Raw genomic sequence first — 21,132 nt, 5'->3', positions numbered from 1 at the left:
GAAGCAGATTAACCTCCCCTTTTTTAAAAAAAAACAACAACAACAACTTACAGTTAATTTATTTGTAAAATTAGAGCAGCAGTTTTGCACTGAGCAAAACCTAAGCACACAGATGCACAGAGGCTAAAGTGAAGAGTGTTCCACAAAGCTAGCATTGCAACTGGGCTAAAAATAAAACCTGGCAAAGTTATTCTGATCCCTTATTGGTCCCATAGTTTGATTTCACATTTAGCATTTGCATTCCCCTCCGCATAAACATTTCATTCTTCCCCTCCTGCAGTACAATGAGACTTGAGTGACTTTGGCAGCAGATTTTGGATCGGTGCTCCTGAATCCACCAGTGTATGTTATCAGCAGGTAAACAAGCTTTCGAACAAAGCCATAATGGAACTGCAAGCGGCATAAAGAGGCTCATCTCAAAAGCTATACAGCCCATCAAAGCTGGTGTCATTTCCTCAACACTGCACTGCAGCTGGAAAATGCATGGCTGTTAGTTACAGTTTAAATCGCCTGTCTATTTTCAGACACTTCGGAACTATTTGTATTGATTATTTACTTGTCAGTAAGCAGCCAGATTACCAAAATAAGACAACAGATTTTAATGTTTACTGGATTCTTCTCCGTTTTTGTTCTGTGGTAGGAAATCAAAAACTGTGTCATGCACTAAATTAAAGGGATTTGCACTATAGGGTATTTGAATAATTATTTTCTACTGAAAATGAAATAGTTCTATCTATATTTGGAAGGATTACTGATGGCATTGAACTTAATGTGAAAATAATTTGCCTTTTAAATACATAGTTAAGCTATATCCTACACTTTCTGCTCACCAGATGCAATCTTGTTAACCACACGCCTGGATGCTTGTCACCAAACTTTCCACATATTTGCCTTTTGGGTACAGCTCCGATGCACAACTAAACCTACGCACTCTCCTCCCAGTGAGTGGAGAAGCCTCAAAGCTTTTCTTTCACATGCTGCATTATCTCTATAACGGTAATTATCCATAAAACTATGCCATCAGATGGTTATGATTTCCAATATGAACCCAATAAATGTGTTTAAATTTTGAATTATCATATTTATGTAGATATGTGTTACTAATAGTGATTATGTTCGTCATGTGGGTAGAAAATCAACCATCCTTATATTCTCACATACTCACATATTTCTCAGACATTTCATCACACATTTAATCTGCCCCTGTCTAAGATTTTCTACTGAACCTGTAGTCAAGGCAGAGAGAGGACAATAACGGATGAGATTATGAAGCATGTCTGTTAAAGCATGTCTGTTTGATCATCATTCTGTTTAGGTGAAGTTCTCTACTTGGTCTCTTCAGTCCCTGACAGCAGATATATAACCTAATCTCTTTCCCTAACCCTTTTCTTAGGCATGAATAGGGTGGAAATGTGATGGCATTAAGTCGATTTACTCCTTGGTTTGCAGTTTCAGCCTTAATGCCTCTTGGCTCTTCTTCAACACACTCGCTCCATTTAGATTTCTAAAATATAAATGTTACGTTAAGGCTTTCCTATTTATTTTCATTTATCCATCATTTGAAGTTCATGCATATATTTACTCTACAAATAATGCTTGTTTATTTGCAGCACCATCTATCTAGTATAGTGTCAGAGATATTGGAAAATCAAATACAACTTGTGTATTATCTTCAAATACAGAATATATCAGCAACAAAGCGCAAGATCTCAGACTGTAAGACATTATTTGTGAGTCGTCTTTGACATCATTTTGATATTTCACATTTACTCATCTAAACCTTCATTTAGTGCCTCTGGCATATGTTGACATGCAAACAAAGGCATTTATAATGTGTCTTTGACTTTTAGCTGATGGCATTAGAGCGCTGCATTAATATACCTGTCCTTACACAATTACCTGAGTATATTTGTAATGAATCTTCCGAGTGCTTCAGAATATTAACAAGTTTTTTACTTTTTCATGCTAGTTATAAATGAAATACAATTTCAGCCTGTGCATGAAAAGCTATAGTCTGTTCCTAATGTTTTGCAAGGGGACTGTTTTCCTAGTGTTCTTTACAATGTTCCGTATACAGTAACCTAGTTTCAGTGTTTACTAACAAAGATGTGAAAGAAATATCAAGTCTTGCAATTTTATTTTTCTTAAATAACCAAGTGCAAGTTGGAAGAAATTTTTTTCTCATTGTTATACCTCTCGATTAAAATTGGTTTTTAAAGTGTAACTGTCCAAACTGCAGAAGGAACTACCTGATTAACTCAGACTACAGTAATTTCTATTTAAATCCTTTTATTATGAAATCAGATTTTCATATTCAATCAAATTAAATTTAAATGACCTGGTTGATCATATATACACACATACGTATATATACGTATATATATAAAGATATATATATATATATATATATATATATCAGATGTAGTCTACATAATTTTTGCTAATTGTCATTTCATTAAAGCTCATTATGTATGTGTGTGCGTGTTAAAGATATAAATAAATTAAACTGGTGACATTTAAATACAGACACTACACTATGACTTACTAAGCATGCAGCCAAATTTCACATTCATTACTAAAGATAAGAACTCAAAAATGTTACGAAAAAAAGTCTTGAGACTAGACTAGCTTGAGACTACACATGGCAGTGTTAAATCCCATTCAGCCTGATGAGAGTGACTCCCAGCAGCACTGAGCTCAGTGGGGGGTTGTAAACATTTACACTAAGAGCCTGTCCAGTGCACATGGTTGGTGCTTGCCAGGCACCTCGGTATCGAATGTTGTGTTGCATATTTTGTCATTCAGGCCTGTCCCGAAATTGTAGGAATCACACCATCAATTTATGAAGGAGCCATCCAAATGTGACAACAGGCTTATGCTAAATGGAGAAAATAGAGCTAAACATTGTTAAAACACCCCTAGACCCACATGGTAGAGAGTGCTCGGCGGAGAGCTGCTATGCTCCCCGCTGTGAACTGGGAAAGTGATGTTGGTGGGCTTCCTTCTCCATGAGGGCCGCATCGTTCTTGGGCCCCGATTTGAAGCCTTTTTGAAGTCTGTTTCCTGCAGCACCGTGCCAACATTAATGTTTCCACAAAAGCAAAAATGCTAAATCAAATGAATACACTATACTATGCTATTCCACATTGACTCCTGAATTTCCCCCAGGAAAATTTTAAAAATCATCATTATAGGTGCCATTTACTATATATGCCTTAAAAGCTTCTGCTGTTTTTGTTTTATACAAAATGGTTAGAATGACGTGTCAGTGAAAAATAATAATTGTCGGCTTTCTCCTCCCCAATGAAACATAAAATATCTCACCTGTAATATTAATGTGCACATAAGTATTTGTTACATTTCTGCATCAGAGGAAAGAATGAAAAGGAAAGAAAAAAAAACTATTGAATCCATTTGGGATCAGTCCTTTATTGTTTCAAAACTCTAGCTTTTACAATACAGTAATTTATTGTTACATGTGATTTGATGGGTAATATACAATGTCTCCCGATAATGAAACACAGTCACAAAGTATTCCTTTCTACATATCAATATTCTATGATAGTGAGAAGTTTGTGCTGATATATTTACTTAGTTCTGACAGCTCAATTAACTTCCCTTTTCAAATCAACAAAAGCATTGTTTTGAAAGTGCATTTCAAGGATTGCAAAGACGACTGTTTCCATTAGTCAGTCATAATGTACATTTCAGTATTGACACAGGGCCATACTGTTTTGTGAGTAACAAACAGCATTAACTACATTTCCAACTACAACATTTATCTGGATAAGTAAATCAAAGAAAATATATCAATATGCATGCCATGAACATTCCTCCATAAACATTTATAATAAATGTATATTTTTCATTTAATTATGCTGATAATGACAGTATTTTCCACAAAAGGACAAATGCTGATAATGAGAACTAATATTGAACATCCAAATTTCGTTTAAGTTTACATACAGGTCAGATGGCATTATGCCACAGTGTATAGGGCATTGCCCTAATAAGTTTAATAGCATTTGGTCCACAATAACAAATCTGGGTTTAAAAGAACAAAAAAAGTGATAGCAGGTGGGATTTTAAAATAAAATGCAAAACCATATGATGGCGATCTTAATTCTTTCCATTTTTTAGGTCTTTCGATTTTCAAGTTATGAGTTATTATGTGATGTTTCTGTTCAAAAATTAAACTATATAAATATACATTTTAGCTCATTACTTGGCTATTATACTTTTCTATTCCATGGAACAGCTTTCACTCTGTAGAACTTGGTTCCTAAAGGAACCTTGAATCTGTTTTGGGCCTGAAAAAGGAGAGGAAGAGAAGGAGAGAGAGATCATTACAAGAAACAATGAAGGTTCAAACTTTGTACTTAATTGTAAGAACATTACTGACATGACTTTAAAAAAAATCCAACTCTGATTTAAAAAAAATATATATAAAAAAAAAAAGACACTTATAGGCCTACAGTTGAAACTGTAAGTAAAACAGGGTTAAATGTTAATCGAATATGTAAACAAAGTATTTTTAGTACTTAAGTACCTTTTTTGCCTGGCAATACTCCTTCTCCATCACCTTTCCAAGCACCCACGGCCGTCTTGAGGTCCCTGATGCTAAACAAGAAAACAAATCGCATCGTTAAATAAACTTAAGAAAATGTTCACCAATTCTATGTGTAAAATAAAGCCAACAAGCATCAGTAGCAAGAACAAAGATTAAACTACATTTTATTTTAGCACCCATGTACACACAACACACAAAGCTCTCATGTTTGATTAATATATATATATATATATATATATATATATAAAATCAGAAAACAATCAGTCGTGCCTTTTTATTTTATTATTAAAAAAGAAATGTGTAAAATAAATTTCAATGACACAACGCTAAACTCAAAAGGGTTTGATGAAGCTGACCTGGTTTGAGGTCCAGTGCAGTAAGAGACTCAGAATGGAGGAAGTAGAGGGTGGGACCAACTGTGAAGAGCACGTAGTTGTCATGCCTTTCATCCAAGATGATTAGAACCAAATCGCCTACCTGGAAACTGAAACATAAAAAAAGACCAATAAAGAGACCAAATGATGATGAAACCGAATTGCAAAATGAAAACACAAAAGAAAATACATTAACGGTAATCATATGTGTATAATTATACCTACATACATAATAATGTACACAATAATGACAGAAAAACCACACACACATCAGCAAGGACATGTTAAGGCCCTGTGTGTTTCGTTTTTTTAAATTCACTTACTCTCTGATGGCGATTTTGTCTGAATGCCGTGATGACACAGACGACATGCTCTGAGACATCTACACAGAAGAGAAGGGCAACATTACTCACGTTATCAAAGCAAAATTAATAATATTAACAAGAACTGACTTCCACTGGGGATTATTAAATCATTTGTCTGTGACATAGGCTTTGAACTCTTATACTTTTACCACCTGACAGAATTATATCATAATCTAAACTATACCAGTCTTCGAGTTATGCAATATTAGTATTGACTAAATCTTTTCACACCAGAAAAGTACATTTTTGACATTTGTATTAGTATACAAGTTTGTGCTTCACTAAAATTCACCCCTTGTACATTTCAATGATCCTCTTCCTAAAGACTCATTTTTATTCACTGAGCTCGCTGGCCTCCTGGGTCAGGATTCTACTCTTTGATGCTAGTGCCACCTGGTGGAGAAATTGTTTCATAGCCTATAATGAAAATGATAAACTGACCAGTCTTTGACTGAGACGCTTGTTTTCTTCTTCCTTCATGTGCAAAGTCTGCAACATATATTAAATGAATTAGTCAGACATGCCTACACAAACAAACTCTTATCCAGTCAGATGCAATGACAAAGATGCAGCATGTCTAATTACCCTCTCAAGTAAGATTATCCGCTGTTTCTCCTCTGACATCATAGTATCACTACAAAAACAACAACAACAAAAATTAACAAGATGCAGTATACAAAAGGTAAAACTAAATAAATAAATCATAACATTTTTTGACTTGTGACCACTTGGCGCTTCTTAATATTAAGAATTTTAAAAATTATTTATTTATTTTAACTTACACTCTCGGTTCCTAGCCTCCCTTCCTTGGACTGTCAAATGTCTCTTCTGTTCGTCCATTTTTGGCTAGTTTATACAGTTGGCTCTCGAAACACAACACAAAAGTCTGTTTCTCTGGCTCGCAATCGATTTGACGGCATCTAAACAAAACTTACTGTCTATGAAGGAAACCTTTTTAGGTTTCACTATGAATTTGTTTGAGATTAACATGTTGGCGCAATAAAATCCATGTACTGCAGCACTGCGAATGCACAGAAATGAACACACTCAGATTCTCGTAGTTTCCTTGTCCAACTTAAACTGTAACTAAAATCTTAATCCAAGGTGCAGTCAAAGAGATCCCACTACCCAACCTATAAAAAGGCAAAAACTGTCCTCAAGTTCCATTACGGCCCTTTTGTGAAGCTCTACATTGTTCCCTGCCCTCTTGCACCTGTAGGGATTGTTCATTGTAGGAGCTACTCTGATCAACTGCGCCTGACAATATGGGAGGATTTTACTGTGTACATTCTTGTGAATACTGTCATTCCCCTGACTTTATGGACTTTGAGTTTAGATAGTGCAGATTCATCTGTCATGTCATTTGAGCACCGGTTGTCATTAATAGTAATGAGCCTTGTGAGGTATGGCCAGTTTGATGCAGACGTTACTGTCTGCTTTCAAAGTAAATGTGAGCTCAATGATGAAATAAAAAATGCACACATAAAAGTGGTCAGAACGGCCATCCAGGGAGCAATCTCAGTGAAGCAGGAGCTGCAAGCTATGCATCACTACGCCAGGAGATGACCTTGAAGGGGATATACTGTTAAAATTTTAACCAGTGATGGTTTATCCAAACTTTTGGACTTACATTACATTGTGCATCACAGATTCCACAAAAACTATTATGTATAGAATAACCAAAATTCTGTGCATTCCTTTTACATGGACCTCTCTATAAACTGTGGCTACAAGATCATGCGCAGGTGAGAAGGTTTCTTACGTATTTTGCAAATGTTGTTTGAAATATAAAGTGTGGAGTAAGGATAAACACATTGTCCAAATGCAGCCCACATAGTTGTTAACCAGGTGAGGTTAGGATAGGATAACTGGTTAGGATACCTGTCCTAACCGTGCTGCTAATGTGTGCTGCTCTGATTTTTCTTTCCCCATGAACAGTAATAGTGTCAGGCACATAATCACGTGGACGTATTTCAGACTCTAAACACAATGTTTATTTTAGAGTAGATGCTTACTGGACGGTCACCATGCTGGCTTCCACTGCTGAATCAACATGTTCGTCATCTCGAATGGCTGCCACAGAGGCCAATCTATCAGTTTCAGTGAGGGGCTCAGAAGAACAAGCCCCAGCAACGGGCAGAGCTCTAGCTGCTGCTGCTCCGGCTTCTGAGGCATCTTGAGCTGAGGGGTTAGGGTTGAAGAAGGCAGAGGACACCAGTGCAGTGCTGCGGAAACGGTTGAGCTCCTCTTCCAAATGTTTCTTTTCCTGCATCACACTAGCCCGGTCCTCAGACAGTTTCTCTATCAGAGCTGGAATAAAAGTATAAATAAAAACCACTGACAAACACAAAATAACATTATTTTTGACAAAAGCCTAAAAATGAATATTATGGCAGTGAGAACAAGCGAACAGGACAAGTAATGAATATTCATGAGGTGCTACCATGATGTCTCATTTCCAAAACTGTAAGAAAAACAGTGTTCAATGTGGACAGTACACACTCACCTTTATCTTTCTCCTGCTGCTGGGTAACTTTATGCAACTTCTCCGTGAGATCACTGATGATCTGCTCCTTTTTCATTTTCTCTCGTGTTAGAACTGTGTTGAAATTTGTCTGGATAAAAAGATTAATAATTATTATTATTAACATTTTAAAAATTTTGACAAGCTTAACAACCATTTTAGTGAGAACAGAGCATTTATATCAAAGCATTAATTATTTCATTTTTAATTGCCAATTTCTGAGGACACAGATCAGCATGCAGCCATGGGAGTTACAGTTGTTTTGTTAGCTTTTACTCCTAGTATTTTGATATTTTTGTATCGTACATCCATGTATTACACCAGACAATAAATAACAAAAGAAATCAAACTGTATGTGCTCCTAACAATTCTGTTTGTTGCAAGTCTCATCAGGTTCAACTACAAAGGGAGATGTAGCAAAGTAAGGTGAGATGTCCTCAATTTTTTTTTCGTAAACAGTAAATGAAATAATACAAAATCTATAGCACAGTAAAATAAATGTCTGTCCACATATGAAGCGATCTGCTCATCGTCCATAGCATTGTAGCTAGATGGTCCCTAGAGGAAAATCCAGACTCTGGTTCCCTAGGTGATCCTGAAAAATATTTTATGACCTGTAATATGTAAACGGTGTCATTCATCCAGTTGCCAATGTATTAGTCATCCCTACTTTTACTTAGGAAGGTGAGAAAAAAGACAGAAAACTAAAGGTAGGTTTTATAAAATGGATGAGATCTGACCCTTAAGTACTGAATACTCAGTACACAAGGGTTGTAAGGTCAACACTGAAACTTTTGATGGCATGTTGAAGGCTTTTGTCTATAGGGAGGATGAACTGTATTTAAAATATTTCACACTACCATAACGCTATACTGACAAGCACTTTTTCTACTGCTAATATTTCTCCATGGCAGCCTGCCATGCTAAAATCTTTGCTGCCAAACAAGAAGCGTTGTGCATATATAAAGAAATTGGGTCACCGTGCATCGCTTGTAGCTGACAGCTGGACACTATAGTGGACATTTTAGGCTAAGGTTCACTGGTAACCCTCTTATACATCCCCCGCACTGTCATGTCAGTCAATGGTATCTCTTTGCTCCCACTGTTTGCAGCAATAATTGCTCTCCTCAAAACTGACAGTAGTTTAAATAGGCATCCACCCCTCTTTGCACAGCTAAAGGTTATTTAGCCTGTCAGTGCTGCAAGTCTCTGGTAATCAAATTGCCGCTAGTTTCTTCCTGTGTGTATGCTGCTTCCAGCTGAGTTAGTTTAGGTCTTATCCCCTTCACAAACAGCTTTTTCCATTTACAACACACTTTATGACTGACTAAATGAAGATGGCCACTGCTAATTGCATTCACTCTCCTATGGCCAAGGAAACACGTTAGTGCTACTACTACTATTCCCATTCATCGACATACACAGAGTCTATGAACAGTTTTGCAGATCGTTTGCTACATGTTATAGCTGTTTGCTGTCACCTGGGGGCAGTGTCACAAACAAGCGGTCTGTGGGCTACTCTTGGTAATGCTCTTGTTGGTCTTCAGCCAACTATCTGGTCTTTAGCCAACTATCTGGTCTTTAAGTGATGACGTATGAACCCTGCTTCTAGGTCCAAACTACTCTGCGTTTATTAAGGCTGTTGCGTTTTTAACATGTTTTAATTCCTTGTATCTTTTTCTATTTAATCTGGACAAGCCCCTAAAAAAAGGGCAGTGATCACTGTCGGCCTCTCTCTCAGGTTTTATTACCACTATTCATTTTAACGCTCAGTTTTTAAAATCATACAATGTAACTACTGCCCAGCTCATACAGCAGTATATTATTAACCAACCTCATATTGTGGATGGATTATCTCAGTTGTTCTTCTGACAGCATCCTGCCATGCAATCACATTTGTCCCTAACCATTGCGTTAATTTTTATCGACTGGAAAAAAGTTAGCATTCATCCTCTGGATTCACTGTGTTTATATTATGCTAACATAGCTGTGTTGCTAGCATTCACGTAGCACATCATTATATACAAGCTAGTTCAACTTCAGTAACACTACAAACATCACTGCTGTTTAGTTTTCTGTCTTCATTTATGTCAGAAGTGATAGCAGAGCTGTACATCTTAATTTGTTTCAGAAATCTCTCAGTCAGAACCTGGTATATTATATTTAAATGGAAACTAGCGAGCTAACTCCCTGCTAACTTCTAACTCCATTAAATTTCAGAAATTCTGTTTTTATGGATGCCTGGATGTTAAACTTAATTGTTACACCTGGTAGAGCAGCCACACTAATCATTTTATTACAGATGAAATAATTTAGACAGTTTTTCATCTCTTAGTGATGCCGCAGTGTTTGTTTGACTTTAATCACTGACGAGTTTGGACCCAGAAACGCCTAATAACGTCAGACTTAAAGACCACATAGAGAGGAGCAAAGTTAGAAAATACAAGAGAGCTGAATTGTGTTACATAAATTCTGCTGTGTCCAATGCAGTGACTGTCGGTGCGTGATGATCTTTGATGGTTTTTTTTCCCCCACAGTTCCCCCGTTTATTATGAACTCCGCTGTTGCTCTCTTTTCTATTCCAGCTTGTTTTCAACCAGCAGGCATTCAACCTATGCACAGCATCATCCACGTTCAGTCACATGCGGTTGGGTTTTTGGAAGACTGCACACAAGTATGTTAGCATAGGTCCGCACTCAAATATCAACAAAAGACAAATATCAACAAAAGCAGAACCCTAAAATAAGCTAACAAGAGCAAATACAAACCTGTTGCTCTGCAATAAGTGATGTTTTGATGTTCTGTATCTCCTCATTCTTCTTTTTCTCCATGAGCTCCATCTGTGCCTGCAGAGAGGCCCTTTCCTGTTGCAGACGCTCTTGTAGTGCTGAGTCTAGAGACAGAGGTGCTCCAGCATCTGCACGTCCGTCAGCATGCAGGGACAACCCTTCATCACTGAAAGGCACATAGCAAACAAAGTTATCAACTTAAACTACTTAAAACTAACCATGAAAAACACTTTAACTGAAATAAAAATAGATAATAGAAATCCAGAAGCTACGATGTATGGCCTCAATATTACACTTTATTACTGTACTTTTCCTAACTTATTACATCTTAAATTCTGAAAAAACGACCCATGTAATAATAATAATAATAATAATAATAATAATAATAATAATAATAATAATAATAATAATAATATTAAAGTTAATACTAAAAGGAATGTTAAACTAACCTAAGCACAGGAAACTGTGGAAACTAAACTGAAAACCCAAATTTAAAACTAAAAACAACTTACAGAAAATGCAAAATCATAATACCTCTAACAAAAACATTAATCAGCCAAGTGATGAACCTGTAACTGTGAAAATAATGTGAAGAAACATGAAGAGCAAACTTGTTTTGGATTAAACATTTACCTTTTTGAGGACCGGACCTCATGAAGCTCATTTTCAAGTTGTCTAATCTTGCCTAAGAGTCTCTTCTCCATCTCCTCTTTCTGCTCTAAGTCTTTAAAGACATCTGGTGCTGCAGCCTCAGTGGCCTTTTCTTTCTCTAAATGTTTCTCAAATGCAAGTCTGTCCTGCTCTACTTTTTGCGAAAGCAGGTCATTTTCTTGCTGCAAACTGCTGATAACAGTCCTCAACTCCTGCTCCTGTTCTTGGAAACTATTCAGTTGCTTTTCTTTTTCTTCACAGACAGCAGCCAGTTGCTGATCTAATTCCTCTTTAAGTTTCCGATGCTGCTCAGCGTGGTTCCTCTCAGCCTCCTGGGCTTGCTGCTGCAGGGAAGAGAGCTTGTTGCTCAACAAAATAGTCTCCTCTTCGTGTCTGTCAACAAGCTCTGAGATGCAGTGGTCCTTCTCAATCCTCATGAGAGTCCTGAGCTCTGCTAGGTCCACTTCATACTCTTCATTCTTTAGCTGAAGCTCTTTTTTGACAACTGCCAGTTCTTCACCAAGAACTTTGGTCTCCGCCTCTATTTGGGATTTGACAGCCTCTTCCTGCTGTATCCTGGAGTCTTCAAACAAGCGCTTTAACTCTTCTGTCTCTGATTCTTTGAGGGCTAACTCCACCTCTAACTTGCAGCGGAGTTCTGCAAGCTCAGCTATCCGAGCCTCCAAGTCCTTGACCTGACTGTCCTTCTCTTTTATAGCAGTGGCATGGTGATCAGCTGCCTCGCTTAACTTAACACTATTTTCAACAGCAAGATTTTCCAGAGCCTCGTGGTTACCCTTGGTCAGTGTCTCCATTTCTGCCTTGTGTTCATGCTTCATTCTGTCCTCCAACTCTTTTAAATTGGTCTGTGCAACAACTTCCAGCTCCTGTCGGATCTTCTGCTGACTGCGTTCAATCTCAAAGTGCAGATTCTCAAGCTGAGTGGCCAAAGAGTCTCTTGAGGCTGCAAGCTTCTTATTTTCTTCAGCTTGATCACTGATAATCTGCTCCAGGTTGGTGATCTTATCAGTCTGAATACCATCCGTTTGAATCCATCGCTCTCTCTCATTCTCAAGCTGAGTCAGTTCCTTCTCCTTGCGCTCCATAAGCCCTTCGAGCTCCAGCATTGCACGCTGAACATCTCTAACAATATTCTGGTTTACTTGGTTTTCCTTGGTTAGTGTCTTTACCTCCTTCTCAAAGTCCTGCCGTATGGCCAGAAGCTCACTTTGATGCTGCTCCTTCAACGCTTGTTCATGGGTCTGACAGATGCTATCCACAATATTGTGCACCTCTGTGCTCATACTACGCAGAACAAAGCCAAAGTCATGTTGTTCTTTTAATACTAGACCTCGTAAATGACACAGGTCATCCTTTACATTTCTTAAGCTGGAATGGGACTCCTCTGCAGCACTTCGATACCTCTCAATAACTTGCTGAAGAACAGCGATCTTTGAGTTCTCTCTCTCTAGTATTGTGGTATCTTGCATTCGCTTGTTATCAATAGCGTTAATGACTGAAGAATACAAAGATTCCACCATCATTTCAGGGCTAGTAGGATCACTGATAGGGTTTGGAGAGGTCAAGTTCTCTTCAATCACAAACTCGTTTACAGCAGACATGAAGTCTGATTCAGGGCTTTCTGCCAGAGAATCTAAATCAAGGGATCCCTGCTGTAGGACTGGATCCATGTTTGGATGGCCAATGGTTTCAAAGTCAAATGTTTGTGCATCAATGCTGTCTGGCGATAAGTCCTCTAGAGGAGCTGGGACAGGAACATGAAGGGGTTGGCAGCTGGGGCCCTGAAGGCTGAGAGAGGAAGGAGTTTTGGGCGACACCGCTGTTGTGGTAGCAGGCATTTCAGACTGAGGAGACAATGTAGTTGATCTGTGGGCACTCTGACTACAAGATGCCTAGGGAGAAAAAAACAAAACACCCAAGAATAAATAAATATATTCTTCAAGTTGGAGTTTAATCTTAATACGAAAAGAGAAATTAAACAATATTACAAAAAAAGAAAGAAAAAAATTAGAAAATGCTTGACCTAAAGTTATACCTCAGTATTGTTTGCTTTTTGATAGTTGTTCTAAGTTATGTGTTCATTTCAGACTAGGACAGCAAATACATATATGTGTAATATAACCAAGGTAAATCATTACTCTTTGTTCACTTAGCAGGTCAGTAATCGTCTGTGACATCTCGTCCACGCTCTGCGCAGCTTGGACCAGCTGGTGAAGTGTCTCTATGTGGTGATTTAAGGGCTCAAAGTTGCACACTGTGGGAAGCCTGCAGAAAAAGATTTTTTTAAACTAAACAAACACGGACATATTGGTAAAAACTATGTTGTGAATTTCTTCAGTTTAAAAAGATTGCTTAGAAGGTCTTCAATTTGATGCAATTAAGAGATAACAGAATAAATTTAGGCCACTTTTCACACCAAGAATCTGTTCAAGAAAGCAAACTGAGTCTAAAGCTGAAACTTATTTCTTGATTAACTTAATCAAGGATTAAACAGTTGTTAACAAAGTTTGGCTGATCAACTCCAAGTATGTTCCCTTTTAGTTAAGAGAGTACATGGCGAATGAAAAAGAAAAGGCATAATTAACAGAGTTCTGAGACCATGATCACCACAGTAATGGGTAAATAAAGAGCAAAGCCTTAATTCAGTAGAATTAAAACTGTGAACTATGTGATACATGAAACTATGCATCACTGCAGTGACAAATGCAACTGACGGCAACTGAAAATAAAAATAAAGCTCAAACAATACTTTAGATCGTTTACTTATAGATGATCATATCGGACCTTTACTTTATAGTCTTACCAAGTTATAATGATTCTGGTTATTAGCACTTAATTATAGTCTGACTTTTTAAATTAACTTTTTAATATCTAGTTTAAACTGAAATATTTTGCTCTACAGCGTTAGAGAGCCTGCATTTCAAAGTGCAATCTGCATAAAATGTTGTAAGACCACATTCAGACTATATTCAGATTATTCACATAATCTCCATCATAAAGAACTATAAACAACTCCAACTATGACATACTTGGTCCCCAAGTAAGACCAACCACAACATGTCCCATGATTTATTCATTATTCAGTTTCTTACATATCTAAAGCTTTTTATATCTTTATTGTTTTATTTATTTAAATAAACCAAAGATAAATGCATTTAAATAAACCAACAAACAGTGCCAGGGACCTGGTTGAACACTAAACAGCTTATTTTGATAACAAACCATAAATTCAGTTATGTTAACTATTGGTAGTTAACGAATAGTTTTTCCATTTTTTCTCAAAAAACCCCATTTAATGATATTTAAAACCACTAATGATTCAAGACAGTGACTTACATGAGGAAAGGCTGCACCTCAACAGGACAACAAGATTTCAAGTACTGCAGGTCCTCAAGTGAGATGTCTGGAAGTTCATCATCAAACCTTCTTGGCCTTCGTGTCTATAGCCAATTAAGAACCATGAAAAAAATAGACTGTCAAACAGTGTGAAACAATAGTGCTAACAAAGAAAAAGTGATACACACGATAATTCAATCAAACTTACACAAAATGATGTTGGAGGCCATGAATCAAGTCCTCTAAACAACCGATTTCGGAGAAAAGACTTTCCTAAATAATAAATAAAACAGTAACTGGGTCAAAATTCTGTTCTTACGTGGAATTGGTGTGTTATTTAATCAGAGTTTCTCAAAAACACTTACGAAAGAGTTTCCCAAAGGATTCCCGTTTAAATTTCTCTGCCTCATAAAGTTGTTTTCCATCCTTGACAAGTGCATTGGCCCACTGAAAAGATTTAAGAAAAATTTAATTAAGATTATGCAATAAATTAATAATTATGTTTCAAAAACATTTTCACAAGAAGATTACATTCCTTAACATCGTTTTAATGTTATTTAGATTTGAGCATTTAGACATAACTTAATGGAAGGCTTGCAGGCACTCTTCAAAAAAAGCCAATATGTATGCAGCGTCCGTCAAAACGAGCAGTTACATTTTTTGCCAAAAACTACATCAATCAGAGGAGCCATCTTTCAAGCAATTCCCAAAACACAAAGTGTTAACTTCTATTCTTTCTTGTGACTGTGAAATAATAAAGACCAAAAAATTAAGCTCAAATAAAGGAAAGTTTCATCAAAATCATCAAAAATCTGTCTTATTAGTCAAACCTTCTCAGAGCTAAGCACCCTTTTTGCACCTTTACCATAGACCGTACATTGCTTAGACACAAGTCACACACCTTTAGCTGTCATAACATATCACAAATTAGGCATTATTTTCTTTTCTGCTGCTGCCAACACAGCACACCACAAATGGCCAGATGTTAGAAAATTGGACACATCTAGACACTTCATAGCTGATTACAGTAACTTAATTCCCCCTGTTAGCACAGGCTTCCTAATGGTTGCAACTTTGTGTTGATAATGTTATTTCTTACACACTTGAAACAGAGCTGAATTCTCACAACAAAACCCCCAAAGACCATCCATCCATTCATTTCCCTCATCTTATTTAATTCAGGATTGGGTCATCAGTCCATTGCAGGGCTAACACACAGTGACAGACCACCATTCACATCTTTATAATTTTGAATAACCAATTAATATAAAGAGATAACTTTTTAGGAAGTGTAAATACCCAGATGGAACCCACACAGAATCTTCTTAAAAGAAACCCTTTCTTTAGGCTATATATGTGGTTTTATGTACTTTATACTATTTTTCATTATATGATTTCATACTGTACATTGTCATTTCTGTAAATCTTATTGAGATGACTGTTTTTGTTAAATTGCTACATCTGAATGCATGATTAGTTTCTAATAACAGTACTGACCTCTCTGTAGTGGCGCATGAACATTTTTCTCCTGACTACCTCTACGACTGCCAAGCAGTACATCTGGGGCACGGTACTGAGGGCCTCCACCACCCTCACTCTTTCCATTAGCTCAGTTAGAAGTCTGAATAGAGCCTGAAGCTTCTCTGCATCCTGGTCTGCATGAAGCATCACGTAGCAGCACCATCTAAAATTATTCCAATCATTAGAATTTGAAAACATAATTCTCATAATCACATTTTTTTAAACATATATTAAATACAGCAAGGTACAATTTATTAAACATAGGATTAGGGCTGTACGATATAACGATATATATCGGATGACGATATTAAAACGTCTATCATTTCATTTTATGCTATTGTTTGTTTCATGGTGTCACAAAATAAACTGTTTACTGCAATATTTTTTCATTATTTTGATGGTCACTGTAGTGGCTATATTAATTTCTTAAAGTTCTCTCTTTCTCTTATATTTAATATAACCACACTACAGACGGACAAGTGCCTGTTTTTATGCGCTGTCATTAGCAACAACAACAGTAAAACCATCGCGTGTCCGCTTGTTTATTTTCCACAACCTTTCACAATAAAGCTCAAGCTCCTGTTGAGACTTTTCAAAATAAACTGAATCACGTGAAAGAGTATGCAGAGTATTCACAGATGAGAAGTAAAAAAAGAGCCGTCAGGTGCTAAAAAAATAAACCTTAGACTCAAACGTTAGAGCAGGCTTTTCCCCGCAGCATGCTGTGTAATAAACACTCACAAAGAAAACGGCAGCCGCTACAACTTATGTCTAAAATTAAAACACCTGACTCCAGGTACGCGACACCCAGCTGGAAACACTTCACGGAAGTCGAGCTGCCCGAGATTCACAGAATTTACAGAAAATGTAAAATTTTTGTAATTTATGTTGTTATCAGACGATAGATGTCTTATATGAGATTTTGGTCATATCGCACAGCCCTAGTCAGGATCAGCAATTAATATGGAAAAAGAAATGGTTTCCGGTTTTACTTAAGTCTGACTTGAAGGTTGTTTGCTAGCTCTTGTTTGGCAGTGGTGCACTTCTTTTTAATTTCCAGCAGCTTTCTGTGGTTGTTCAGCATGATCATCAGCTGGTTGGTGTGACTCATACACAAATCAGGCAGAACAGATGTATCCTTCAGGTTTTCAGCCCGCTTCTGATTGGCCAAAAATCCCTGGAAGCAAAAACATGTGAGCACAATTCATAACACAACAAAAAGCAGAGAAAACTATTTAATACTGCTTTTCTTTGCATACCTGAGCAAGTTCTTTCTGTTCATTCACCAACTTCTTGCAGCTTGCAAGCATTTGGTCTAGAGCATACAACCTGTCTTCAAGCCCTTTGATGGATTTCATGTTTTGATTATCTAGCTTGGAAATTGTGTCATGACATTCTGTTAGGAAAGGCTGAATGGTCCGCGGGTCAAGCTGAAAGACACAAAATCAAAGTCAAACCTCTTATTCCAATTTAACACAGCACATTTAAAAATCCACCAAGACCTTTTTAAAAATAGATCAATGACTTACCCTATTGATGGAGTCAAAACATTTCCTTACAACCGATTCCACATCATTGGGCCTGTCCTGGACGTTGATCCAATCTAATAATGTAACATTGAACACGGACGGGTTGGTGAGCTCTGGTGTGTCATCATCTAATAGTGCAGCTCTCAGGCCACCACTGTCAGTCATTTCATTTGATTCCTGGTCCTCAGCTGGCTCACAAGTGGCTGTCCCTGAAGCGGAGAAGGATGCTGATGACTTAGAGGGCATCTGTATTTCAGCTGTGCAGAGCACAGAGTCAGTCGATTTTTCTTCTTCCGTCTCATCTGAATCCTTTGCAGGGGTTGAGCTGGACTTCTCCATGCTCTCTCTGTAACTCTGACGTGTTAAACATTCCAGCAGAGGTATCTTGGCCATTACTGAAACTGCTGTCCCTAACCTGCAATTATAACAAAAGATGAGTTGAGACTTGTCTTGATGCATGCTCATCCAGGTAAGTAAATCCTAAAAGGTTGATTCTAGTTTCAGTCTTTGTGCAAATTTACTGTTTATAAGGTTGGAGAAACCTGCAGTCAGCTGAGACTGAAGAAGGCACTTGTATGAGTGACGAAACATTTCTCCGACTGAAAACACTACATCCAGATGATCAGAATCAACCTTCTTGTGAGTTGAGACTGGTTCAATTTCTTTACTATTTTATTTGTTTTAAAAAAATAACATTATAACTACATTATTTAAAATGGTTCCTCTAGCATATTCTCTGTAGACTTATTTACCAATAAAAACACAATATTTTGCATTTTAGGTTTAAACTTATTGAAAAAGATCAGCAAACCAACACTTACTTACATTACACAGTTACACAGTAACACTTACTTTGTAAGTTTCACTTTGATTTCCTCCAGATCATGCTGATAATTTGTATAAGCTGTGTTGAATTTTATAAGCAACTTCTGATAAGATAGGGTGCAGTCATCCAGATTCGCCATTATAGCAGCCCAGCCTTGGTGTTGAAGGTGTTCATCATGAACCAAACGTTCACAGAAAGAGCAAAGTTTGTTGGCAACTTCAAACATTTCCTGGAGGGATTAACAAATATTTAACTCAACATTAGAACATTTTCAGAGTATTCTACAGATGATTGATTAGTTATTATTTCTTGTAAAGAAATTCAGTTGAAAAACATTTCATGGCAAATACATTCAAAAACTTTTTTCAGGCCAAGGTTTAAAAAAATGTTGTTAACTACCAGAGCAAGTTGTGTTCGAGAGGCAACAGTGTGAAAGACAGCTGGCATCAAAAGAGACTCCTCCACCTTGACCTGAATCTCACTCTCAATTGAGAAGGTGGTTTTGGGGATCGTTGGATCCCGGTCAGACAAGATCATCTCTTTGTTGAACAGGAATATAGGGTTGGTTTCCTATAGATAAAAATAACAGTGTTTAGAGCATTATATATATTCAAGGAAATAAAATCAACACCTAACAAACTGAAAAACTCACAGTGCCAGCACTGTAGCTGCAGACCCGTCTCTCTGCAGCCATACATTCTCCTCCATTAACAACGAGGACTTGATGTGGAATTGCAATTTTATATTTGGCTTGGATGGCATGTTTGAGCTCCTGTACACTGAGAAGAGGGAAAACACTTTTTAGGTCACACTAAGCAAGGCGTACTGACCACTGTTTCAGATTAATATTACAATGCCAGCTTCTTACGTTTGGACAGCAAGGTCAGTATCAAATGTCAGTGTGCTGCCATTGTTGACCTGGAACACATACAACTTCATGTTTGATCTCCCAGAGTTTTTCCCTCTTGCCTGTCTTGTTCATTTAGTCACTCACCACAACCCTGCAAAATTACACAATAACGCAAAAAATGTAGTTGAGAACAGACAATAAAAACATCCCTGAAATCATTAAATTGAATTATATATTCCTCTTGATTGTATTTATTTCTCCTGTTTATTATTTATTCCTGCTGTCTTACCATTAATATTTTATCCCTGCAAAGTTGGTGTGGAGCACCCATAATTTTGTTGTGCATGTACAATGACAACAAAGGGCTATTCTATTCTATTCTGAAGACAAGTAATGGTGCCATTTATTCAGAGCACAAAACTACTTGAGTAATATTTATATTATACTGATATTATACTGTTACACCGCATGTTATAAGTAGTTATAACAATATACTTTACAGAGTCTATAGAGTGTGCTTATGCAGTACAGTCATTTAAATTAACTCAACAACAAAAAGGCAATATAACTACATTTTACTTTTCCAAAGACAGCCCGTGCATTGTTTCCTACCGAATAATTAGCCTGGTAGCTGAGTCACTACACGGTAGGCTGGGCTATTAGCTAGTTGTTTGGTAACCAGATAGTGACCCAACATATTATTCTAACCAAAGACACAATCTGTCTTTTGAAACTACCTGAAGTAGTAGATTCTTCACACGGGTTTGCGTTTATTCTGAAATTAATAATGCAAAATGGGCTGCGCTAATTAAAGTTGAAGATAGAACAAAACAGTTAGCGCTATGTTAGCCGTTACAACGATAAACAACTTAAAAGCCACACTGCTTTCTGAATTGCTTGTCTGTTAATTGTCTTTAACAACGTTAACGGTTTGTATATCTGCGGGGCCTCCAATCCTTTAGGCATACTCCGGTACCGGGGTTCATGTTTGCCATTTTTATGTCTACTGAAAACACTCAACCGCTGTTAATAACCTCCAGGCCTCCAGTCCGTCATCATAAACACCGAAGAAGTGGTCACCAACAGCTGCTAGCAGGCTAGCTAGTCAATAATAACCCGTTGACTAACTGGCTATTAGCTAAAACGAGCTAGCGCAGGATAGTCAACACTAACGTCGACAAATTTAGAACCATAAACTAGAGGAGTTACAATCATTAGTTTGGATTTATAATTTATGAGAATGAGATATCATGTCGGATTTTTAAAATAAACGATGTCTTTAGTCTTACCTCACTTTGCTCATCTCCCTCTTCTCGCTCTTGGCTTCGCCTTGGCGAGCTGGCTAGCTAAAAAGCTAGCACTCTAGCTAGCTAGCTAACCCGTTTTGGATTGGCATACATAGAGCTAGCTTAGCAAGCCCCTCAGCTAATGTTGGGTATACTAAACCAGAGTAGAATAACTGACAGTCATAATTAGTTCCACAAAGTAAGCATGCTTCAGTATAATAACGTTCTAATTTGGCAAACTCCAGCCGTAATGGTGTAGCACACGAACTAAACCACTAGTTGTTTATCTCAGGTGGCTACCTACGCTAACACCCTCTCTAGTAGCTGTGCTTGTTTTGTTGTTGTCATCTGCGGATGGGAAGTCCGCGAACGACTCGTTCATCCGTTACGACTCAAAGCATTCAGAGTTCAGTCACAAGCCGAGTAACTCCTGTTTCAGACTGAGGACCGACTCTTTTTAAATAATAAATTAATAATAATTATTATTATT

At 37.3% G+C, this 21,132-nt stretch overlaps 1 protein-coding gene across 1 annotated transcript; it reads right to left on the bottom strand.

Moving 5' to 3' along the window:
• Positions 1–3,415: 3,415 nt before the first annotated feature.
• Positions 3,416–20,990, bottom strand: rb1cc1 (RB1-inducible coiled-coil 1). Its single transcript, XM_085388544.1, has 23 exons — positions 20,646–20,990; positions 19,375–19,507; positions 19,159–19,285; positions 18,906–19,076; positions 18,533–18,735; positions 17,681–18,095; positions 17,411–17,581; positions 17,144–17,328; positions 16,128–16,314; positions 14,996–15,077; positions 14,839–14,903; positions 14,631–14,734; positions 13,433–13,559; positions 11,256–13,186; positions 10,602–10,788; positions 7,816–7,924; positions 7,325–7,619; positions 5,895–5,943; positions 5,751–5,798; positions 5,268–5,326; positions 4,927–5,054; positions 4,550–4,620; positions 3,416–4,310 (listed from the first exon to the last, which is right to left on the bottom strand). Exons 2-23 carry the CDS (start codon positions 19,443–19,445, stop codon positions 4,233–4,235), a joined length of 4,863 nt encoding a protein of 1,620 aa, XP_085244670.1. The 5' UTR covers positions 19,446–19,507; positions 20,646–20,990; the 3' UTR covers positions 3,416–4,232.
• Between the last annotated feature and the right edge of the window lie 142 nt (positions 20,991–21,132).

The sequence above is a fragment of the Rhamphochromis longiceps genome, linkage group LG18, assembly GCF_057381845.1.
Source record: "Rhamphochromis longiceps isolate RC_006_pf linkage group LG18, R_longiceps_female_GT1.1, whole genome shotgun sequence".
Classification (NCBI taxonomy): Eukaryota; Metazoa; Chordata; class Actinopteri; order Cichliformes; family Cichlidae; genus Rhamphochromis; species Rhamphochromis longiceps.
This window is presented reverse-complemented; position numbering and strand designations above follow the sequence as displayed.